Here is a 25,900-nt window from a genome sequence, read left to right on the forward strand (position 1 = left end):
ACTGGGTCAGACTCAACCATAGCTCTTTTAGATCGGCTTTGCTTTGCTTATTGTGCTGTGCGGATTGGCTAATTTGATTGGTCAATGCATGATTAGTCATAGGCATCCAGGAAGTGGTTTTTTGTTGTTGTTGCTTTGTGTGTGTGTGTGGAAATTGTCCATTCTAAACGATTTTTTAGCTTCCCCTTTTGAACTGACTAAGCCACTAAATTGCCTAAAGTGGGGTCTAAAAGTCTGCAACTAATGAAAGCACTTCTATGTTGTATTTTTCCTTATTTAAGACAAAAAGGCAGGATTTTTTTCTTCTTCTTAGCATTTGATATGTCTCCCATAATATTTCACCTCTAATTTCCAACGTGATTTGTTCCAAAGACCATCTTATGCTTCAATTAATTTATCATTTAATATCTGGGTTACACTTTACAGGTCTCATTTGTAAACATTAGTTAATGTATTCACGAACATGAACTAACAATGAGCAATACATTTGTTACAAGTATTATTGATCTTTATTAATGTTAGTTGCTAAAAATCCAGCGGTTCATCGTTTGTTCATGTTCGTTCAAAGACGTAACTTTTGATTTTAATAATGTATTAGTAAATGTTGAAATTAACACTAACTACGATTAGTAAAAGCTAAGTATTGTTAACTCTTATGTTATCTAGTTAACTAATGAACCCTTATTGTAAAGTGTTACCAATATCTGTTCTTCATTGTATATTTTACATTTATTTAAAGCATTAAACTTGTATCTAAGTGTATAGAACTAAAAGCTTCCAATGTGAACACACTGACCATTTGTTCATATTTCAGCACAGACTGATTCATTAACGATCAATGCAAATAATCATCTTTATTCAAGATTGAAATATTGAAATTAAACATACTGAATACAAAAAGTAACTCATTACATTACAACATGTATAAAATCACTGTTTAAATGAACTGTGACATGGGAGCTCAATGCAAACAACCAATTTCAGTTTCTCAAGCAATGAACAGAGACCGAAACATTCAACAGAGGAAGGGGTGTAGAAGCACAAACACACACACACACTCTCTTTTCTTCACTCATGCCACAGAGAAGGTTAGTCTTAGCAAAGTGAGCTGATTTCTCCTTTGCTGCAGCCCCACTTGCAGCAGGCGTTGGACAGTCCCACCACTACATCGCGTCCCTTTCTGTCAACGGAGCGCAAGGCTTCAAGCACCTCCTCTGATATGAGAGAGCGCGCAGGCCTGCTGAACACGTCACCTTCCTGTTCACCTTGTGCAAGTGATGGAAGGCTTGAGTCAGATGCATGCTGGGAGGATGTTGCAGCACCGTACAGCACCGAGGTAACTGCAGCATTATTGTCATTCGAGTTCAAGAGGTCCAGTATTTCATCTGTGCAACATAAGAGATGTTGATAAATGTAAAAGTTGTAAAACAAAAGATGGATATAAGTGATAGGATGTACAAGTCAGAGGTTTGTATACACTTTGAAGAATCTCAAGAATCTCTTTTTTTAAATCATATGCTACTGTTCAAAAGTTGGTGTGATTTTTATTTTATTTTGAAAGAAGGATAAGCTCAACAAGGTTGCATTTATTGATTAAAAAAAATACTTATTGTGACGTATTATTACAATTTTAAATAAGTTTTCCATTTTTAAAAATGTAATTTATTCCTTTGATGTCAAAGCTGAATTTTCAGCATCATCACTGTGAAATATTACACGAAGTTATGACAACATATGTTTTTACATTGCTTTAACGCATCAAAATAAGTTAGGCAATTTTTTTTAAATAAGTTATACAAGATTCAACTCATTTTTAAGTCCGTTTAATGTGATTTAAGTTTAAATGATGTAAACATCCAAGATAGTACTGAAAAATTGAAGGCAGCAACTCTTTTTTTTTCTCTTTTTTTTTTTTTTTTACAGTGATTACTTAGTCTTCGGTGGCACATGATCCTTCAGAAATCATTATAATATGATGATTTTATGCTCAAGAAACATTTATTATTATTATCAATGTTGAAAACAGTTGTGCTGACCATTTTTGATGAATAGAAACTTCAAAACAGCATTTATTTGAAATGTTTTGTAACATATAAATGTCTTTACTGTCCTTTTTTTTTTTTTAATGCATCATTGCTGAATAAAAGTATTAATTCATTTATTTTAAATAAATTATACTGACCCCAAACCTTTGAATATTAGTGTACATAATTCCCATAGTTCCATTTTTGCTATTTTAGAATTTGTATTACTTTGCTATAGTAAAACCCAGTGAAAATAATGAATGAGTAAGTGTAGCCTATCCAAACTTTTGACCGCTCATGTATTTGTAATATTTTTGGGATCAAAGTATTTTAAAATTCAACATTTTTAAAATCATATATAAGTATTTTATAAGTTTTACATAAAAATAAAATAACCGACCAGTAAAAAGTGTTCAATACTAACCTGTGTTTGTTAAGGAGCGTTTCCAACGAGAGCCTCCGCAGGTGAAGATGACAGCGCGGATGAACTCCCGGCCGCATAATTTGACCCCATACGAGGGGCCGTCCAGTGCCTTTGCTCCGGCCAGCAGCAGACACACTGCGAGCGCTGTGGTTTTCCACATCATGCTGAGAGCAGATATTCACTGACAGCAGCGGTTGATGTTCAGAAGCTGGTTACCTGCTGGGATCCCTTTGGTTCAGAACCAGATGCCTGTTTGATGATTTTTCCTGGGTTCCTATTCCTGCTTATAAAGAGATGAGAGGCACACATGCTCATACACCCCCCCCCCCCCCCCCCCCACCCCCGCAGGCAGGCAGCAGTCACAGATAACCCTGTAAGATAAAGTCAGAGACCTTTCTGGAAACAAAAGCAAGAGCAGGAAAGGTGATTGTGTAATTATAAAAGATGCAATGGCGTACTGTGACACGAAACACTCTTTCTCCATTTAAATTAATGAATCATATTTGCAGTACGACTCATTTCAAGTCATTGCTGTGTGCAAAATTGACTTACAGTTTGTGGTGATTACACATTTCATGACAGAAATTGTAGTTAGTAATCTTTTACATTACATATATAATCTGACTACTGTTTGATTACTATTACATTCACTGTAAGAAAATTGCTGTAGGTATGCAGCTGTTTGCCAGTAACTTACTGTAGATTTAAATTGATGTTATTTACTGGCAACAGTTTGTTCAAAGTTAAATGAACATTAAACATTAACAAGTCTTTGTCTTTACAGAATAAAATTATAAAATAACAATCTAATGCAAAGCATTCTGGGAACCAGAAATCTTCATCAACCTTTTTCTGTTTTCTTTCCTTCAGATTTTGGTTCCCAGAATGCTTTGCATGAGGCTGTTATTTTAGTTTTATTCTGTAAAGATAAAGACTTGTTAATGTTTAATGGTCATTTAATTTTGAACAAATTGTTGCCAGTAAATAACATCAATTTAAATCTACAGTAAGTTACTGGCAAGTAGCTGCCAGTAATACTGTAATTTCTACAGATTTTTTTACAGTGTTACTTTTGACCTAAATGTATCACATATTTAAATTGAATAAGATTATTATATAACAAAATACAAAGAGAAAGAAAATCTACAACATGAAAAGTGCATTAGGGGTCCATGACGAACATCTTAAATAAATACTTAATTAAATCATAAAAATGTAAAATAAAAATAAACAATTTAAAAATAAAAACACACTTACTAAAAAAAATATATGTATTTCATTTGTTTACCTGCATGTCAATATAAAGAGACACGTAAAATAGAGGAAATCCCTAAATTATGTGTTTATTTAATATCACTCAATCCATAAAAAAAATAATCTGATTATGAGCTTTTTAAAATTAAAGGTTCAATAGATGATTCTCTACGGATTTTTATTTATTTATTATTATTATGCTGGTTGAGGAAAGTCTCCTCATATCCTCATAGCAATCACTATATGTTCAGCGGTTTAAGTGTATTTTTATAGACATCATCTGTGGAAAGCGTAGGAATGGTTTATTTTTATTTTTGAAATCATGTGGAAATAGTACAATAGTACTGTTAAACTGTTTCAGCAGGGACTGGTTGTCAGGATATTGGAATGCTATGCAATTGCCACAGGGTTCTAGTTGGTTATGGCTACTAAAAAAAAGTGCACTTGTTTTATCATTCACTATAGGTGAAAATTGTAAGTCTGATCACTTATGAAAGTATAACAACACACCTCTCATAAATCTGTGTCCCGAGTTCACCCAAATGCTTGTTTTACCTTCTTTGCACTTCTATGCATCATTTTTTTTCCCTTTTTTTTTCATAAGATGTGATGACTGTGAGGTTAAAGGTTAAGAGACAAAGAGATGTAGCGAGCATGGCATTTTCAAAGTATGATAACACAGTCCATTGCACATGGTAATCTTTGTAACCACATGGACAAAGGTCGCCAATTTCCAAAATGACAACAGAATAATGAATTTTTAATGAATGCGATGATAACAATGGCAACAGCATGACATTTCGAGAGACATTAACCATAATGTTTGACGTTTACAACTTCGCCTGCAAGGATGGTGGCCAAGGACGTCTGTGTTTGGTTTATACAAATATTTAAATGTAGAATATGTTATTTTAAATATTTTATAGAAGCATAAAATTGCAGGTCCGTCATTTCCCAGATCTATTAAGTTATTCAAAATATATGCATACATTTTTTTTTATTCAATACACCTTGAAAAAAATTGTTTTTATTAAAAGTAATTAAATACTAATTAAACAATATTTAAAAAAATTTTTAAAGTGTGTTTAATTAAAAAAGCAAGGATGGTGGCCACAGACCTCTGTTTTTAGTTTATACAGAGATTTAAATATAGCATATATTATTTTAATTATTTTATCCATCGTGTTCATGAGTGACACAACTTTTTTATATTTTTTATAATTAATTACATTTAAAAACGTAAAATGTATGGGTGAGGTATTTTTATATTTTCACATATTTTAAGGCATGTTTTGATCATGTCAAATGGCGTAAAGGTAAAAAAAAATAATAATATATATATATATATCAAAGTATGTACATTTTTTATATTTCGTATTTATGCTAGATCGTGCTAACAGCTCGTAAACGACGTAGATTCAGATCAGCTTTCTGTCAGTTGTGCCGTAATAATAATACTTTAACGAAACAACACGACTGATTCCAGATCAGTACCTTAACACCCCGTTTGCACAATCTGAGCGCGAGGCGCGTGTGATTGACACGCTTCAGGCAAACCAGCTGCTGAATGTCGCATCGGCTCCCCAGTTCCACAAATAGGAAGACGCGGCGTTATAGTCATTGTACCTGGACCAATCAGAGCGAAGAAATGGGGCGGGAACACAGCGAGTGGGTAGCAACAGTTGCCTGGGTGAGGACGAAGCGCCATAGCCACGGTAGTCGTGGTGACAAGAACCCAGCAACGAGAATCAACAACAACAACAACCCGATTCATTGAAAAAAGCAAATAAATCAAAAGTACCGCTGGAAAAGTCACTCGGAATAAGAGGTGATTCCGTTTTTTATATTTCATATGAAGTCACACTATGTTGAAAACCGAAGCAGGTGCGAGGATGATGATATTCTTGGCGTCTATCGATGTCCAGTAATCATTATTGGTGGCAGGGATTGCTAAGCGATCGAGTCGCGCGCTGTAGCCAGCTCATGTTTCTCATAAACGATAGACATGACCAACAGCCTCAGCAAAAGCTGCTCGTTGTTGTTATGACGATATACTAGATAGGTTGTACAAAATGGCGGGTGTTGTTTGCAATATTACGCGAGTCTCCATACCACACATTGCTGGATAGACACCCATACATAGCATTCGGCTAGCGTTGCTATGGAGCCAGGTGTTATAAACGCTGTTGGCATAGTTACACCGACGAGCACGCGGACAAACCCGCAGTTATTGCTGGATAAACCAGGGACCCTCTTGTCCGTAACCTCACTGATTATTGGATATGAAACCATATGTAATTATGTGCCGAAATAACATTCTGTTCATTGTAAATAATATACAAATGACCTCATGCAAACCAGGGAATTTGAGTGCGCAGATACAGTGTTTGCACGTCAAATGTAATTATTTTCTGCAATATATATTTAATCTTTCTGCATTATTTGTAGTTTACTTCATGATTATAGTTAACTGCGATCAAATACTTATTTTGATTTAATTATGATTGTGGGGTGCGTGTGCATATATTATAGAAGAATAGACTGGATTGATCCTATTGATGATATCAATACTTGTTAATTTATGTAAATAATATTTGTATTTATTACAATACATTATTATTGTGGATAATTATTATAATATTATACTTTTATTAATGTTGGGCCTTTCAAGTGATGCAGAACAAAACAAGTGCAACAACAACAATCATAAGAATACATAGTAAACTAACTAAGTTAGATGTATACCGGCTCGATTCGAGGATTGTTGCGTAACTGAATCGTGAATTTGTGAGATCAGAGTAACAGTAATGAAGTAAATTGATACGGACACATGACATTATTGGGTAGGTTGTGTAACAAATGCTGGTAACAGTAGAAGACAAGCAACAATTAAGGGTTTTACTAACTGTGAGATTGGAGTTTTAAAGCTCTAAGACCACAAATGGTTGTTTTTTATTAGAGAAATACACCTTAATTTAATTTTAAATTAAATTTTTTAGTTTCCGAGTCCCACATTGTGTTCTTGTTCTGTGTGCCCTCATTCATTTGCAAGCGGTGATCAAGTTACTGGTAATAGGACACCAAACGCTCTGCCCGAACCTTCCCTCCTCTTCTTTTTGCTGGCCCAACAATGGTTGTAGTCTTTAGGGCTTTCCTGTAACCATATGGTTGTGCCAAGGTGGTACTTAGTAAAAGTGATTAGTGATAATGATAAAAACCCAACTAACTTTGATACTGTTGTTAGCTATGGCAAGCATTACTATTAATATTGGTCATACTTTGACTGGGTTTTTACATCAGTGCATAATTCATCCTGCACTATTGGCAGTTTTTACCTAGCGAATGGATGAATTTTCACACAACTGCATTTAAATGTAGTTTTCTATTATATTTTCTTTATTACACAGCTCTCTGAAATGCTCGATTCTGATTGGTCAGTTACAATGTTCCGAGGTCAATTAGATGACGTTAGTTCCCGTCACCCTTTTCTGCGGCGCTGGTTCCGGAAGTATTCCTTTTTCCATTCCTTTTTTTCCATAGGGATTTTAAAATGGTCTTTGTTAAAGCGTTATAAACAATTAACCAAGCCAATTAGCTTGAATCAAGGTGAATCATAACACTACACACTTTGATTTGAAGCAAAAAAGTTGTTTAAAATTGGACAAAAAGACAAAGGTACACGACTGTGCGCAAATTGTGATCAGCGTAATCAAATTAAAAACGATGGACAAATATAAAATGACAAATTTACGAACGTTGATTATATGTTGTATAAAAAACTATATTTTAAATTTATTGCAAAATATGCATATATATTATACAAACATTTCAGTACTTTGAGAGCGTAGAGAGATTGACTTGATTACATCATGCGCAGTGCTTCATGGGAGTGGGCGGAGCTAACGAGCTATTTTGGCGTGTGTGGCTTTTTTCGACTCTATGATTGGTGTAATTTTCAGTACAGCATCATGGGTAATGTAGTTTTCCACCAGGAATTCCAATGTTAAACACGATTATTTAAAAAAAATAAGCTAAAAAAACAGGCTGATGGCTTCAGCAGTAGAAAATACCATGGATTAACAACCTCGTAGCTCACAGTAAGGCTATCTGTCTTTAAATCTGTCTATTTCCTTATGGAGAAGGTGAATGGAACCTTTACTTCTGGAACCCGACTGTTTCACTCTATAGAGTGGAACAGTCGGGTTCCAGAAGTAAAAACTCCATTCATTTTCTCCATAGGGAACTTTTTTTTTTATTACTTATAACTTATAAACCATTAAAGACAGAGCTCCGAGGTTGTTTTCGATGGAATATGCTTCTTGAAGCCATCAGTTTGCATTTTTTCAACAAACAAGGCTGTTTAACAGTTGAATTTGTGGTGAAAAACTGCATTACCCATGATGCTGTATAGAAAATTCCACAAATCTGAAAATCATGCCAAGCAAATTGTGCCTAAAAAGCTCTTTAGCTCCACTCCCATGTAGCACTGTGAATGACATAATCATGTTGGTCTCCCTATACTCTCAAAATCCTTAAAGGGGGTGGTGTAATGCCCTTTTCACAAGATGTGAAAGAAGTATTTGATGTCCCCAGAGTGTGTATGTGAAGTTTTTGCTCAAAATACCCCACAGATATTTTTATATAGCATGTTAAAAGTGTCACTTTTATGAGGGTGAGCAAAATGCATCGTTTTTGTGTCTGTCCCTTTGTTGTTTATGCTCAACCAGCAACATTACACACTAACTAAAGTTAGAAAAGTGAAATCATAATCAACCACCCCTTTAAATATTTTTGTGTGTCTATATATATGTTGAATATTTTGAACTGTATATTATACAGATTATACTGTATATAATATATTGCTTCTATAAATACAATCAACTTTAAATTAATAGTTTTTCTCCATCTTTATGGAGTAGGCCTATATTTCTCGATCTCTCATTAATCATGCTGTTCACAATGCTACATGGGATTGTAGTTCTTTGTAGTTAAAGTACACAGTTTTGTACAATTTGTCTTTTTTTCTGATTTTCTGATACTTTTTTTTTTGCTTGAAATTGTACCTGATTGGTTTGGTTCATGGCTTAAAACACTTTAACAAAGAATTTTTAAAATCCCTATGGGAAAAACGAATGGAAAAAAACTTCTGAAAAAGTGGACGGGCACTAATGCTAATGGGCACCACTCCGTTAATCCTCCGATAATGACCGTCGTCAATAGACAGCTCATCCTGGTATTTGAGGCAGGCGCGTATTACATGTCTTGTATTACACATGATGTACATTATACCTTACATATTATCATGTGATTCCATGTGATTTATTACACTCAGTCCAAGGGAACCCAATGGCAACTCCAGTTTATGTGAGAGAGCTGCAGCAGACCTCCCAGCCTCAGGGAGGCGGTGTGACTCCCACATCAGGGCAGGCTGCCACCGTGACAGCAGCTCCCCAACAATTCCTGGCTGAACTTCAGACCACAGGGGCCACGCCTTCAGCGGCCCCGTCCACCGGCCAGACCACGCCCCCTCCCTCACAAGCTCAGAAGAGCCAGGCAATCGTCCAGGCACCACCCTCACAAGCCCCGCCCACTCAGACTCAATATGTCACAGCTGAGATTCAGAGCTCACCTACGCAGTCCAGCAATGCTCAGAATACACCACAGTACATTGTTGTCACAGTTACAGGTAAGAGTAAATCAACTATCTAAGAATGAATGGGAACAAAATACCTTTTTATACATGCTTATATTGAGATATCATTTTGGTAATAGATGTCTTCTTCCATCAGATATGATTGTATTTTGCACAACTTTTTGCAACTGCTTTTTATCACTTAATTAGAAGGACCACAATTACTAAATTGTGTCCTCTGTTACATAGGGACTACTGCAAATACATTTAGATGTTTATTTTAAAATGCAAAGTATTGAAAATCAAAATAGAGCTCTGTAAACATTTGCATTTTTATAACACTGTAAGTGTGTCCCATCGGGTAATCAAAAGTTCTGCACTCACACTTGCAGTCTTCACGCCTACTTGAACACTTGAACCACACAAATACAGGAAAAACGTCATGTAAGTAGACAAGTGGTCAAGTGCAAAGACCGCAAGTTTGGGTACTTGGACAGGCTCTTTGACTGAAGGAGGGACATATCTAGAGAGCAGAATAACATAGACACTTGATGTTGGAGTCATCTGAACATCCTAGAAACCACCTAGCCAACCCTTAGCAACCAGATAAAGCACCCTAGTTACTAGTGGTTCAACTTAAAAAATTAATTGTGGGAAGGGGGGTCAGTAAACAAAAAAGAACTAATACACTAATTACAAAACATAGATAAAGTAGTATTCAGGTACAGAAATGTAATTATTCGGCCTAAATGTAAAATAACACTTTAATGTTCACTGTATAAATTAGATATAGATTCATCTTCGTTAAAGCTGTGTTTTGTTGTTTGCTTGACATTAATGACTCAGACAGCAGCAGGTATTTATAGGCTGCTGTCACTTTAAGAGCTAATGCACGGATCCGATATAACGATACATATCTGATTTCTTTCTCAACTGTGTTTACGAGAATTCTTGCCGAGACGGGTTTTTTGACATAATTTTGTGTCCGTTCAAGCGCAAGGAGATGTGAAATAGGAATCAATTCGGTCTGCGCGTGCTATCAGCAGTACGTAGCCTCTCTGTGTGTGGCAAGACAAAACACGTGCAAACGATAAACTCTATAATGGTATAATGGTAAACAATGGGCTATAAACAGTCTATGATGGTTAAACTTTGCAATTAATCCACGAATCTCATGCGTGCTGAACCGTGGGGCCTGGTCCGTACGGATCATGGATCAACTACGATCCGTTTAACCCCTACTAGTTACCACCAAGCAACATCTGGGAAATCTGTCATGGCAGTGTGTTTTATACGGGCAAGCACCACTCATATTTTCTTCTGAAAATGTAAAAAAAAATATCTGTATTTTTATAATTTTTCTTTAATAATCATCTCTATAAATGGTTTATTTTACCATATATATATATATATATATGGCAATATATATATATATATATATGGCAATATATATATATATATATATATATATATATATAAAAATATATAAATATATTTTTAATAATTCATATTATTATTCATATTATTAGTTCAATTCCCAGAGAAAGCATGAACTTAATAAAATGTGCACCAAGTTGCTTTGTTTAAAAGCGTCTGTCAAATGCATAAATGTAAAATATTATTTTAAAATTAATATACTTGTTTTTTTAAACAGTTAACTAAACAGTTTTCTCTTTTCTTCTTCTGCTGTAGAGGGTTCTCTTCATTCCAGTGACTCTGTGTCAGATTCTAGTCCTCCTGCTGCTGTGGTCCAGACTGGAGTTCCTACGCAGGTGGTGCAGCAGGTTCAGGCCGCACAACAGGTAACACAAACCCTAAACACCAAACCTGTGCACCCAAATACACAGTAAGCAAAACTTTGGAATGCACTGCAATGGCTTCAAGTCTTAAATCAAGAAATAATTGAATATTTACACTACTGTTCAGAAAGTTAATACTTTAATACTTTTATTCAGCAAGGATGCATTCAACTGATTAAAAGTGACTGCTGAGTGCTGTTTCTTTCAGAAACGTTGCAAAAAAATTTTTTAATGACTCCAAGCTTTTGAATGGTAGTGTAGATCAATATACGGCCTGACAAAAGTGTATAGAAACCCATTGGAATTATCTGGCTTGAAAACATGATGGTCATGATGACAAAAAATGTCAATGCAGTCATTTCCCCCCCCATATCTGTACACAAATAAAATTATTAAAGTGATCAAGGTCATGTATTTAAAGGGTTAGTTCACCCAAAAATGAAATATCTGTCATTACTTACTCACCCTCATGCCGTTCCAAACCCGAAAGACCTTTGTTTATCTTCGGGACACAAATTAAGATTTTTTTAATGAAATCCCAGAGGTTTCTGAACCAGCCATAGGCAGCAACGTTATTGCAAAGGCCCAGAAAGGTAGTAAAGACTTTGTTAAAGTCCCCCTGTGGTGAAAATCAAGTTTTTAATGTTGTTTATATGTCTATGTGGTGTTTTTAATGTACTTTAAGACAAACCATGTGCAAATCAGAGATGAGTTTTAAGGGATACAATGATTGACTACAGGGGGACATTAAAGGAGTGGTATAATGTCCCTTCTTACAAGATGTAAAATAAGTCTCTCATGTCCCCAGAGTGTGTATGTGAAATTTTAGCTCAAAATACCCAACAGATAATTTTTTACAGTATGTTAAAATTGTCCCTTTTTAAAGCTGAGCAAAAACGCGTGGTTTTGTGTGTGTCCCTTTAAATGCAAATGAGCTGCTGCTCCCACAGAGGGCGGAGCTTCAGCTTTAACAGCTCCAATTACCTCACACAGACATGCACTAAAATGTCAGAAACTGTTCTGGATTCGGACAATAATGGAGAAACTCAAGAAGAAGTGACTACATGTAGAAAGCAACAGGACGTTTCTGAATGGTTAGTTGATGAATTTATGTAGCTGATTTGGAGTTAACTATCTTCAAGTCTTTGATTAGCATATTCTGTCATGATAATCTATAAATTGTATGGGAACTGTTGTAAGATGCCTGCAGCGGGACATGCTATTGCATTTGTGTTACGTACTGTATTGCATGTGAAAAGACGGATGCGACAGCTTGAGCAGACTCACAAATGTTCCTCTTCTCAACATGGACTGCGTGTTCCCGGGGGCGGGGTTTATGTAAATTTTAGGGTTTGTGATGTCACTAACCTGGGAGGAATGTTGTGTAGTCCCTACTAGCCGTTTGTTGTAGTCCTTAAAGCAAATATCTTCTTTTGCTTTGAACTTTGAGTGTTGTAACTTTGCAGATGTTGTTTATGCTCAAACAGCAACATTACACACTAACTGAAGTTAGAAAAGTGAAATCATAATCAACCACTCCTTTTAACATAGTCCATGTGACTACAGTGGTTCAACTTAAATATTATGATGCGACGAGAATACTTTTTGTGCAGAAAAAAAGCCCAAAACAGCATATCTGACGCTGATCCCGTTGTAAACACAGTGCGTCGATTACGGTTCTATGTCAGAACCATAGACTGTAAAAAAATATGGACGTAGTGTCCGTGACGTCACCCGTAGGTTTCTGAAGACCGTTTTTGAAGCCTAAAGTGGCCGTGGCCGACCGTCGCCATCTTGGCAGCGCGTCACTCCCGAATTTATTTATTTTTACAGTCAGACAATGAACTGAGGTAACGTGACGGCTAACAAACAGCAGACAAACGGCTAATGATGACTAATGACCACAGCAGCGGGAATCCACCTGTCACTCAAAAGTGGACACCCTTAATTATGCAGAACTTTAAGGCTTAATATAATTTAAATGGATGAGTTATAAAAAAATTCCCCCCCCTCACAGTTGTCATGAAGGGAAAAATAAGCTATATAGACCAAAGCCACTTTTTGCACCAGGCTGTAAATGTGTTTTTTTCTGCTGTAAAGTTGGGTATTTTAACATGGGGGAGGAGATACAGACCTGACTCACTTCTGCACCCAGCCTCAAGCGGCCAGTCAATGAATTGCCGTTGAATTCACTTCCGTGTTGGTTTCGAGAGAGACAGGGAGGTTGCCGCTTGGTCAGAACGCAGGCTCAGTATTGGCCGGCTCCTGCGTCAGCGCCACAGTGGTGCTCACGTGAACAGTGTCAGAGACTGACACAGAAGAGAAGAAATTGTTGAATAAAGTTGTTTTTTTTTTTTTTTTTTTTTTTGCACACAAAAAGTATTCTCATCGCTTCATAATTTTAAGGTTGAACCACTGTAGTCACATGGGCTATTTTAATGTTGTCTTTACGAACTTTCTGGGCTTTGAAAGTGGTAATAAGAGAGCTCTCGGATTTAATCAAAAAGATCTTAATTTGTGCTCCGAAGATGAACGAAGGGTTTACAAGTTTGTAACGACAAGAGGGTTAGTAATTAATGACAGAAATGTCTTTTTTGAGTGAACTAACCCTTTAAGTATGTGAATGTCTTGAATATGACATTGTATTAAACATGAATTAAAGTGTTCAAAAGAATGCATCATAATTCGGTAGTTTTGACCTTATATACAGTATATATATATATATGTATATATATGCACAAATACAGAACTGTGGTTTTCTTTTATGCCAAATGTGTGTTTAGCTGAATATGGTCTAAGTAAGTTAGATTATCAGAGCAAAAGAAGTGTTGTTGAAGCTTGGAAAGCTGGAGGAGGATTTCTAAACACCTGGGCCTCAGTCAGATGTCCACAGATGGAGAAAAATTCAGCACAGCTTGTTGTTTGAGTTTTGTAGAACAGCAGTTCTTATAAAAAGGCTTGCCCTGCAGACCTCGAACGAATGAGACATGACGATTGAGGGATTCTGCTGTTTTCTAAACCCTGAACAACACTAGCGTTCATTAGAAGTAACCAGAGAGGAAACCACAGCTCTAAAAAAAAATAAAGCCCATTTTAAATATGTTAAAGATCACTTGGTGTTTCACAGTAACTGCTGGAATGCCCCAATGATTTGTGTAAGTAAACACAGGGCTAGATAACCTTTTCTGCAGGTTAACAACTGTACATCCAAGCAACTAAATGTCCAAGTGTACTAATGCAGACTTCCATATAATGATCCACATCACGCAAAGCCATTTGCCATTTCTTAGGTTTACAGTCTCTATCGTTCGCATGTACAGTGATGTTACAGTGCATCTTTGGCCCTAAGAACTGATTCGCTTTTACATTTTTACATTTTCACCAGAGTATAGCGAGTTCTTTATGCAATATAAGATTTAGATTACGATTTAAATGACCGTTCCTGGTTAATCGCAACATAGGCTTCCATTGCAAATGCATTACTGCGAATGCCTTTTTTGTTTGTTTTTTTATAAACTATATAAAATTAATATGCTATTTATAATTTTTTTATCTAAGTTGCACTACACAATTTATTTTGTGGTTTACACTACTACTCAATTTGTGTACACCACTGTTCAAAGGTTCATGATTGGTAGTAGGGCCATAACTAGGGTTACCCCGAAAGCCAGCCGAAATATTAAGCAGTTTTATTGAACTGTTTTCAACATTGACAATAATGAGTAATGTTGCTTGAGCATCAAATCATCATGTTAGAATGATTTCTGAAGGATCATGTGACACTGGAGACTGGAGTAATGATGCTGAAAATTGTCGTCACAGAAATAAATGACATTTTAAAATGTATTCAAATAGAAAAAAAACTTTACAACCAAAAATATGTTTGAACAGTAGTGTCCCTAAAACCAGGGTTCGTACGGGTGCTTGAAATCCTTGAAAGTGCTTGAATTTTGATGTTGTGTTTTCAAGGTTTGAAAAGTGCTTGAATTTTGGATAAAATGCTTGAAAATGCTTGAATTTGTAACTGTATTTCTTTCACACAAGAAATATCTTTCTGACGAAATAGTTCTTTATTAAATGGAGAAAAAAAATGTAGCCCTTCAGAATCAGAAACAGATTGATTTGCGTTACGCTGGCCAGAGCAAAAGCAGGCGGAGTTTTCATTTTGATTTCCGCGGTTGTTTGGATGCACCGTTTTTATTGGCCAACAGTTGAACTATTTTAAACTTTGACGGCGGCGAGCGTGCGAGCTCCGCTTTGGTCCGAGTCGCGCGGCGCAAGCCATTGAAATATAGGCCTATTGGTTTCATTTCATAGCGCAGCGCGATCCGCGTCCTATCTGAAAGGGCCATTAGTGACTGAAAGTACTTGGTGTGATAATGTAATGTAAGTATTGCATGCCATGTCCGTTATGTCAGGTTCATTTGTGGAATATGCAGTGAACATCGCCAAAATTACAGAACTGTAACGTGCAAATTAATCTGCAAACGTTAGCCCAGTGCATAACAACAGTCGTTGATTGCGGAACTGAAATCTGTCAGTGTCATTAGTATACTGTTACTGTTTAGGATAGCCCTATGCAATATTTATACTGCTCTATTCCAGTAAATGTATTAGCTAACGTTATGTATTGGCCCAAGACATCTTGGCAAGGAAATACATTTATCAGGCAGGTGCCTGTGCACTCAGATATTGTTCAAACCTTGTCTATATCAAGAATGTGTCCCAAAACGGGAAGGCCTGTCAAATATTTCTGTTCAAATCCTAAGTCTTCATATTTTAAATTAATTCAGTTTTACAGCCTATAAATCACATTATCTGGTAAGAAATATTTGGACATTAATATAATGAAAAGTATATTATTCATATGTTTTAGGAATATCACATTATTTAATGAGTTATCGCATATCTCATTTTTCTTCAATATCGTGCAGCCCTCTGCTATTATGAAACATTTGGCTGTTTATCTCTTTTGATGTGATAAAAACACTAAATAATAATTTTAACTATGTATTGGTATGTAATTTACGGTAGTGTAAGGTGCTGGAAAAAGCTTTAAAATGGACCTGGAAAGTGCTTGAAAAGTGCTTGAATTTGACCTTGGAAAAAGTGTACGAACCCTGTAAAACATATTTAAATGAGTAATATTGTATTTGTGTACCGCTATATTGCACAACAGTGGTCTTTGACACATAGCATCGTGGATGAAGCTAAAACATTGTAGTAAATTTATGTTTACCAATATCAATTTAGAAATACCCTTTTCACAGTTAGTAGTGATTTATTCACTTCAGGGGTAAATGTGATTAGTATTCAGGTTAACATGTGATCTCAACATCTCTGCCCCAAATAAATCGGCTTTAATTAGGCCACTTGATATGACTGGAGTCTTTATCTCATTGTAAACATAAGTTTAAAACTATTCACTATTCTTTTTTTCTTTTTCTTTTTTTTTTAGAAGTAAAGATTTTTAATGAGAACAAGCATTAGAGTTGTAAACCTTGACCCAGTTTTGAACAATTAGACTGTGGTTTGTCAATCTTCCAGTTGCTCGTTCAGCGAGCTAATGTTTTTCATTTCCCCTGCAATCGATTAACAGAGGTCAGTAGTTCAAGCCACATCTCAGACAACGAAAACCGAGCCGAGCCCCCAGCTGAATGTCACCAGCCTACAATCCGTGCACCTGACACAGGAGGTAAGCTGTCTCTCTTATATAAATGTGTTATTATGTCAGTTAAGACTGGCTTTGCTGTCAAGTTGATGCCACTAGCTATGTTTCCATCCAAAGTAGTGAATTTAACTTCAAATTTGAATTTAAAGCGCAAAATTTAAAACATTTGCGAATAAAGCACCGTTTCCATCCCATGTGTTCAAGAGAACCAAATCATCACTTCCTGGGAAATTGGCACAGAAATTCTGTAATAAATATGGCTGTTTTTTTTGCGTCTCAGACAAAACTCAAAAAACACTGTCATTTTATCTTGCGTTCGGACGCCTGGTGTTTGGGAACGCAATCACGTGAGACGCTTCTGAAAGGTCATGATACCCCAACCGTTTGGCTCAGGAATTTCAGAACGATCAAACCAACATTTGAGATGCTGTGCAGTGAAATTGGTCTGTTGGTTAAGCCCAGTTATCCAATCACATCCACTGTTGAGGCAAAGGCAGTTTTTTGTTGCGCATCGAGGGATTTATCCGGTAAATGTCTTTCCTTTGTAGTTTATGCGCATCTTCTTATCGGATAAAAAAAAAAATCCGCCTAGGTTGAGAGCATACGTTTTTTTATGTGCATTTTCATCCAGCTTTTGTTCCAAAATTGACACAAAATAAGTGTATGGAAACATGGCTTATGACGTCAAGACAAGTTCAACCCGTGACCGATATAAAATACATTTCATGTGCACTTCATCTAATGTTCATAATCATGCCATCTTACATTAAAGGAATAGTTTATCTTAAAAAAAGTTTCTTAACCATTCCTCTAAGCAGGCAGTCGTCTAACCCTCTAAACGGTTGCTTTCAGAGCCCTTTTCTCAGACAGAGAGGAAGTGATGCACAGAGAGGGAGTGAATTGAAGAGAAAGAGAGAGATAGAAGACTGGTTGGAGCGTAGGCCAGCAGTAGTACTACTAGAGACACTCACTAACCCGTTTGGAGACAGTTTATCTTACGCAACTGTTAATGGAGGTTTGCTGGATTACTCATCTTGTTTCCCCCCATCTCTACCTGTCGCTTATTCGCCCGTCACCTTCTCTCTACCTGTCATGTCGGTGGGCTGGGAGACAGACGGGGTCTCCTACACCTCTGCTGCTGTGCCAGATGTGCAGTCTTTCCTCTATGAGATGTCCTCAGTCCATAGCGTAGGTGACTTTAGCTAAAACAGTGTGTAGGTGAAGCTGTGGTCAATCAGCGAGAGATTGTGTTAGATCAGTTAGCGCAGTGATTTCCAACCAGGGGTCCATGTACTTCACAGGATACATTGGGTATTTTGCTTTGTAAAAATTACAGAACATTACTTAAATTATTATAATTAATAATAAATAAGTAAAAGTTTGGGGTCTGTAAATTTGCCCACCAAGGCTACATTTGTTTGCTAATAAATACAGTAAAAATAGCAATATTGTGAAATATTATTACAATTTGAAATTAGTTTTCTTTTTAAATATAATTAAAAATGTAACTTATTCCTTTCAGTATTATCACTCCAGTCTTCAGTGTCACATTTTGGCACATTTAGATATCAATATAATATGCTGATTTTAATGCTCGAGAAACATTTCTTATTATTATCAATGTAGAAACAATGATATTTCTTTTAGGATTCTTTAATGAGTAGAACGTTTATTTGTAATAGAAATATTTTGTAACATTATAAATGTCTTTACTGTCACTTTTGATCAATTTAATAAATTAGTATTCTTTTTAATAATAAAATAGAAAAATCAATTAAAAATGTACTGACCCCAAATGTTTGAAGTGTAGTGTAGATATACAAAATATATAAGTGTATCTAAATAAATAAAAAATGATCTATTTTTAACACATTCCAAAAAAGCTTTTTGTTTGCTGTTGAGGATGTGATGTTTTTTGACGGGTACATTAGACTAAAAGGTTGGGAAACACTGAACTAGTGCACTGAATGTGGTTGCAGACATTATATATATATATATATATGTATATAAACAAGTTTATTGCAGAACTGTGATGGTGTCAATTGTGCCTTCTCAATTTGTGTATTGTTGTATGTGCGCCACAGGTACAGCAGCAGCTCCAACAGGTGCCGGTCCAGCATGTGTATGCTAACCAGGTGCAGTATGTGGAAGGAGGAGATGCTAACTACACCACCAGCACCATGTGAGTATTCATGGGAACCATCGCTCGGCCCCAGCATTGTGCATCTGTGCTGAATCAGCTACAGGGCTTTTCACACTAAACGTGCTTCCTCAGTTAACTCTTCATTAAAGTCACTGTTGTTGGATTTTGGCCGTTTTATTCAGAAGTGGAGAAATGCAATGCAAGGATGCATTTATAATGGTACAAAATATTTCTATTCATCAAAAATGGAGCGTCAAATCATCATATTAGAATGATTTCTGAAGGATCATGTGACACTGAAGACTGGAGTAATGATGCTGAAAATACAGCTGAAAATGAAAAGTTTTAAGGCGAGACACTACAGGTGAATAGGGTAAAAATTTTAACTAGCAGATATCACCATGAAACTTTCCCAGTTGATTACCTACATTAATATGAGAAAAAAATGTATTACAAGTTTTCTGTAATTGAATGTTAAAATATGCAAATTAGGCAATATCTAATTAAATATGCGCTAATTTAAATCTGAGTATTGGATAAAGCCAGGTTAAAAATGATTTTTTCATTGTGTTCACATATTAGATGGGAAATGACAGAGGGATTTATGGATATCTACTTTTGTTATCCTGTAAATCAGAAAATACTGTCAATAGCCTTAAAAAAAAAAAATTCGCCATGTTTTTTGGAATAAAATGTTATATAAATCAGGCTAGGAATAATATATTTGCAAATCCCTCTGTAAATGTCTTCATAATATAACTAGGTACAAGACTGGAAAGTATGGTGTATATAGGTGCTACTGAAGTGGAGATTTCGGACTTGGAGTATGAGAGAAAAGTCATTTTGAGAAAACGGGCTTTAAAGATTTATCATCAGCCAATGAGATTGCGCATTCAGCCCTTTTGCTTTCACGATTGGTTGCTGATAAAAAGGAAATTACCATATTTGGAATCAGACAGCATTGTACAGGAGAGAGAGAGCTTTCCAGCCGTGCATGTGATGACAGGCTGCCGGCAGCGATCGCGGAGCAGCATGTTGATTAAGAACGCCGACTTTTGTTGAATTTATGAGAAATCTACAGACGCAAACAGACAAGGTGTAGTAAAATAAAGACCTAAATGTGTATTTCGGACTTTTTTTCACCACAAGTCTGAAAGAAGACATGTTATTGAAGACAAATATCCAAAAATCTCAAAATTGACCTGAAAAAACCCCCCGATGTTTTTGCCTGCCGTGTCTCGCCTTAAACAGAACAAGACCATTTTGAAGTGACGTGTTGCCAAGTATGGTTTCCCATACTCGGAATTTGTGCTCGGCATTTCACCCATCCAAGTGCACACACACAGCAGTGAGTATTGAACACATACACACCGTGAACACACACCCGGAGCAGTGGGCAGCCAGTTTTTGCTGCGGCGCCCGGGGAGCAATTGGTGGTTAGGCGTCTTGCTCAGGGGCACCTCAGTTTTGTGTGTTTATTCACTTCCCCAACCTACATTTCCTGTTGATACTCGAACCCGCGACCTTGTGGTTACAACTCTCTAACCATTAGGCCACAACTGCCCCTAATTATGCTCACAAAGTGTGAAAAGCCCAAGTTTTTTTGATAAAAATTCTGAATCCTGACCCTTGTCATTTTCTCACAGTCGTTCCAGCAGTTTCCCCTACACAGAGACCCCTCTGTATACCCAGACCACTGCTGGACAGTACTACGAGAGCACCCCTGCCTCCGGTTCTGAGGCCACGTCCCCCGGCACCCCTCTCACCGTCTCAGTCACAACAGGATCCCCTGGGGTGTCCATGTTTGTGGCAGGGACAGGGCAGATCGTGGCCAATCCCACGACGGCGACTGTAGGTGGAGTCACAGCTGTAGTGGCAGCCACGGGGACATCAGCGAACGGTTCTGGAGATTCCGGGGGCGAGGCTAACGGTAGCAGCGGGAGCTACGTGATTCAGGGCGGCTATATGCTGGCCGGCAGCGGCACCGGCAGCAGCGGAAACGGTCACGGTTATCCGCACCCCACCCGTGCCTCTCCGTCCACCGTGAGTATAAACGAAGGCGAGGACAATAGCGTGCCGTCGGCAGACAAAAAGGTATGACGACAGCAGGGGCGGGGCTTAATCGTCACTCATCGCCACTCACAGATTCCCTCCTCTTTCTGCCACCCAAACGAATTTAAACGCATGGCGATCTCATTGATCAGTTCCACGTGTCAGAGAGCACAGTGATACTTCCAAATCCAAATTCAGTTTTATTTAAATAAAGCCATCAGACTGACTTTTGTCAGAATGCTATTTCTATGACGACACATGTCCAGTTGACATGTAGCTCATCATTGATGCTTGTTAAGGCTTTCACTGTGCTGTCGTATTCATCGCAGAAAACATTACATTTCAGTCATGACCATGTTCATATTATCCATGAGAGACAGAGGGCCTTGTGTGGTCCTGTTCAACATGTTCACATATACAGCAGCCTTCCAGATTTGCTGCACACTCTATTACAAAATTCTTTGAGTTAATGATTAAGGCATTCCATTGATTTAATGTATCATTGCATACTCGTCTTGTATGCCACGGCACGCAGAAACAGTTGTCGAGAGGCATGCAGGCATGGGAAAAAGTGTTTGCCCCCTGTCTGATTTTCTGTATTTTTGCATATTTGTATCCTGAATGTCATCAGATTTACTAATGTATTAAGCAGCGCAACTGTTTTCATAGTTGATAATGATAAGAAATGTTTCTTGTGCAGCAAATCAGCATATTAGAATGATTTCTGAAGGATCATGTGACACTGAAGACTGGAGTAATGATGCTGAAAATTTAGCTTTACCATCACAGGAATAAATTACATCTTAAAGTATATTAAAATAGACAACAGTTATTCTAAATTGCAGTAATAATTCACAATATCACTGTTTTTACTGCCTATTTCTTCAAGCCTTAAAATATCTTGAATGTAACTCTACACCCTTGCTTCATTTAATCTACGCGGATTCATGAATATGCTAATTAGCCCCGCCTCCACTCAATCACACCAGCTCAGAGATCCACTTGGTCAACTTTACTGTAGTAAACTCTGCACAATGGTATCGCTCTTTACAAAGTCGAACACATAAAAGTAATTGATATGATTAGCCTTTTTTTACTACGTTATCAAACAGCTAATAATGTGTTGCTAATGTTACACAAACCATGTTCCCGTTCACCATCTCAGAGTCAGACAGCTGCTTTCTAAAAATCAGTATCCTTAGAAACACTTTGAACAACATAGTAGCTCAGTGGAGAAAGGCATATAGTTCATCATAACATCGTAATGTCCGTCACATATATAATTCATCCGCTATATTGCTAAATGTACCTGATTTTTCATATCAACAGAAAAATGTACTGGGATAACCTGGGTTCTTTTGAGACTCCCCTGCTTCAGAGAGCAGTTCATGATATGCTAAATCCCGTCCGCACGTTGACGTGATTGGCTACATTTCAAACTGCGTTTTTGAAACTGTCTTTGGTTCAATGGCGTTTTAAGGAGAAAATACTCAGCAATGATGTTGACTTAAGTTATGAATTTCCACATGGTTTGCCTTAAAGGGATAGTTCACTTTGAAATTAATTTTTGATATGTTTTAGCTTACCTCAAGGGCATCCAAGATGTAGGTGTCTTTGTTTCCGCAGTAGTTTCAATTTTGATATTTTTAGGTCAAACCGTTCTTGTCTGTCAGTCATATAATGCAGGTCTATGGTCACTGTCTCAAAACACAAGCACAGAGTCCAAATTAAAACAATTCCCCATCGTCCAAATGAAACAATTCCCCATCATAAGTACACATTGATGGCCTAAGACACGAAACGAGCGGTTTGTGTGAGAAAACGAACAGTATTTATATCGTTGTTATCTCTTGAAAACAGCACACGTCCAAATGATCTGACGGCGCGGGCGGGTATAGATATATACAGATGTCGCTCATTCATTGGAACGAAACCGTAGCCTAGCGACATCTAGTGTATACATCTATACCCGCCAGCGGGCGGGTATAGATGTATACACTAGATGTCGCCTTCGCTACTGCAGTTCATTGGAACGAAACCGTAGCCAAGGCGACATCTATGTATATATCTATACCCGCCCGCGCCGTCAGATCATTTGGACGTGTGCTGTTTTCAAGAGATAACAACGATATAAATACTGTTCGTTTTCTCACACAAACCGCTCGTTTCGTGTCTTAGGCCATCAATGTGTACTTACGATGGGGAATTGTTTAATTTGGACGATGGGGAATTGTTTTAATTTGGACTTTGTGCATGCTCTTTGAGACAGTGACCATAGACCTGCATGAAATGACTGACAGACAAGAACGGATTGACCTAAAATATCAAAATTGAAACTACTGCGGAAAAAAAGACACCTACATCTTGGATGCCCTTGAGGTAAGCTAAAACATACCAAAATTTATTTTCAAAGTGAACTATCCCTTTAAAACATATTAAAGGTTGTATCAGCGATTTCAGGCCCAAACATAAATGATCACATTCATCTAATCTTTCCTAACGATCCGCTAGCTGCCCGCCCCATAAGCATGCCGTCAAAAAAACGCGTCTCTGTAGGCAGCCTAGGCTCTGACTGAGATCTGCGCACAAAAACAGTTGGTTTCACCACCACTCAAAACCAGGGCTGGGGGTTGTGAGGTTTTCGTGTGCAGCCATCATAGGCAGCCGTGCACGAGCGCAAACCACCCCTGTCGGTGATTGGTTGGAACACTATTTATTTATGTTTTGAGTGGTTGGTGAAACCAACTGTTTTTGTGTGCAGATCTCAGAGCCTAGGCTGCCTAGCGAGACGTGGTTTTTTGACGGCATGCTTATGGGGCGGGCAGCTAGCGGATCGTTGGGAAAGATTAGATGAATGTGATCATTTATGTTTGGGCCTGAAATCGCTGATACAACCTTTAAAAACACCACATAGACATTTAAACAACTTTAAAAACTTGATTTTCACCGCAGGGTGACTGTTGGTACAAGATTTTTCTCCCAAACCAAAATGTTTTGCTACTTATTACCCAACTCTACTAAACAGTTCTGCTTTTGATTCATCTGTCAGCATACTTCTTCAAACTTAAATTATTGCATACTGAAACCTTGAACACCAGATAAATGAAAGACACACCAAAACTTTGTTTTCATTTTAACACCAGGCTATATATTACTAGCCTGGCTCCGCCCTCCTACGTACTTCCGCTCAATTTAATTTTCCTTCAGTAACTCCGTCTGGGATTGTGGTGTATTCTTTGGTTTTCTCCGATCAATTTTTAACCGGTCCAATCAGCGAACAGAGGGAGTGGCTGAGAACGATGACGTTGAGAATGAGATCGTGCGCTAGTTTGAGTTGACATACGTCACGACCAAACGTTAGCAATTGGTTATGGCAGATCCAGAGTGACTCTGGTCAGATCCAATAGTTTTAAACTTCAACAGAGTACCCGCCTACAAGGAAGTTAACGCTTGACAATGGAGAGAGGCCACTCTCTGTACAAATGAAATGTACGAGAGTCTGGTAGAACCAGGCTAATATATTACCACAATCTATAAGAAATGTGCACAAACTCAGAAATTCAGACAAAGACATTCACAGCACTGTATGTTTTCATGAAGCTGTCAGAATAAGAATATTTGTATAGACATGGCTAAATAATGCCATTTGTTGTTTATTTAAAGTCAACATGAAATTAAAATTCCACACATTCCGATCCAGCACAACTGCCATCCAATCAAGTCATGAGAAATAAAATCAAGTTCTGTCCTACATTGTTTTCCACTTGAATATTTAGTTTTGCTTTAAAGTGAACTAAAATGGGTTAGTGAATGCTGTTTTTTGTTGACTTTAAATGATATAACATAAACTATGCATGAATGCATAATTACAGTGCATATGCATGAGCGGTGTCTGCATGCAAAAGCGTACGCACATGTTTGCATTTAGGCGTTTGCGTGTATCTTAGGTCATCCTTTAGCCTGGGCTCTCTGTCTGAGTGTGTGTATGGCTGTGTGTGTGTCTTATCCCGGCAGCTGTCCTCTGGCCCTCAGGTGCAGTGGTTGTTGGATAATTATGAGACCGCAGAAGGGGTGAGTTTGCCCCGGTCCACTCTTTACTGCCACTACCTGCTGCACTGTCAAGAGCAAAAGCTGGAACCTGTCAATGCAGCGTCCTTTGGAAAACTCATCCGCTCGGTGTTCATGGGGTTGAGGACCAGACGTCTCGGCACACGGTGAGAGAAAGGTCACGTGACCTCTGTCTGTTAGCGCCCAGTTTATTTAATTGAATCAGTTTGTTCAGATTCAAGTGAAACGTAGTTTTTGTCTAAGTTAGATTGTTTCATTTTCTATATATTCAAACCAGAATCAGTTTATAAGAATGATTCGCTCACAGACATCAACTCACGGTAAATTCATGTGGCATACACTACAATAAAAAGTTTGGGGTCAGTGAGATGTTTTCTTTTCTTTTCTTGAAAGAAATTAATACTTTTATTCAGCAAGGACACATTAAATCAAAAGTAACAGTAAAGACATTTATAATGTTACAAAAAAATTCTATTTCTGATCTTTTGAACTTTCTATTCATCAAAGAAAAAAGAACTTATCACTTTTTCCACAAAGATATTAAGCAGCAAAACTGTTTTCAACATTAATAATAAGAAATTATTCTTGAGCACCAAATCAGCATATCAGAATGATTTCTGAAGGATCATGTGACACTGAAGACTGGAGTAATGATGCTGAAAATACAGCTTTAACATCACTGGAATAAATTACATTTTAAAGTATATTAAAATAGAGAACGTTTATTTTACTTCTTTAAATACTTCTTTCAAAAACATAAAAAGATCTAGCCGACCCCAAACTTTTGAACAATAGTGTATATATTATATATTCATAGTTTTTAGAGTCATGCA

At 37.2% G+C, this 25,900-nt stretch overlaps 2 protein-coding genes across 5 annotated transcripts in view; one reads left to right on the plus strand and one right to left on the minus strand.

Annotated features, from left to right (window-relative positions):
- Positions 1–834: 834 nt before the first annotated feature.
- Positions 835–3,163, minus strand: rln3a (relaxin 3a). The gene is made up of 2 exons (XM_084422533.1): positions 2,449–3,163; positions 835–1,385 (listed from the first exon to the last, which is right to left on the minus strand). The coding sequence occupies exons 1-2, from the start codon at positions 2,609–2,611 to the stop codon at positions 1,096–1,098; spliced, it is 453 nt and encodes a 150-aa protein (XP_084278659.1). The 5' UTR covers positions 2,612–3,163; the 3' UTR covers positions 835–1,095.
- A 2,181-nt stretch (positions 3,164–5,344) lies between these two features.
- The window catches only part of rfx1a (regulatory factor X, 1a (influences HLA class II expression)), a 34,572-nt gene continuing 14,016 nt past the window's right edge, over positions 5,345–25,900 (plus strand). Inside the window, exons 1-7 of one of the 4 annotated variants that reach the window (XM_084385862.1) lie at positions 5,345–5,530; positions 9,035–9,388; positions 11,027–11,136; positions 16,733–16,828; positions 18,889–18,986; positions 20,594–20,990; positions 25,014–25,213. In XM_084385862.1, coding sequence (XP_084241988.1) covers positions 9,049–9,388; positions 11,027–11,136; positions 16,733–16,828; positions 18,889–18,986; positions 20,594–20,990; positions 25,014–25,213 — 1,241 coding nt within the window. In that variant the 5' untranslated portion in view covers positions 5,345–5,530; positions 9,035–9,048. Of the gene's footprint in view, positions 5,531–9,034; positions 9,389–11,026; positions 11,137–16,732; positions 16,829–18,888; positions 18,987–20,593; positions 21,042–25,013; positions 25,214–25,900 lie in introns of all 4 variants that reach the window. The other 3 variants (XM_084385860.1, XM_084385861.1, XM_084385863.1) reach the window with 3 other exon arrangements.

The sequence above is a fragment of the Rutilus rutilus genome, assembly GCF_951802725.1.
Source record: "Rutilus rutilus genome assembly, chromosome: 1".
Taxonomy (NCBI): domain Eukaryota; kingdom Metazoa; phylum Chordata; class Actinopteri; order Cypriniformes; family Leuciscidae; genus Rutilus; species Rutilus rutilus.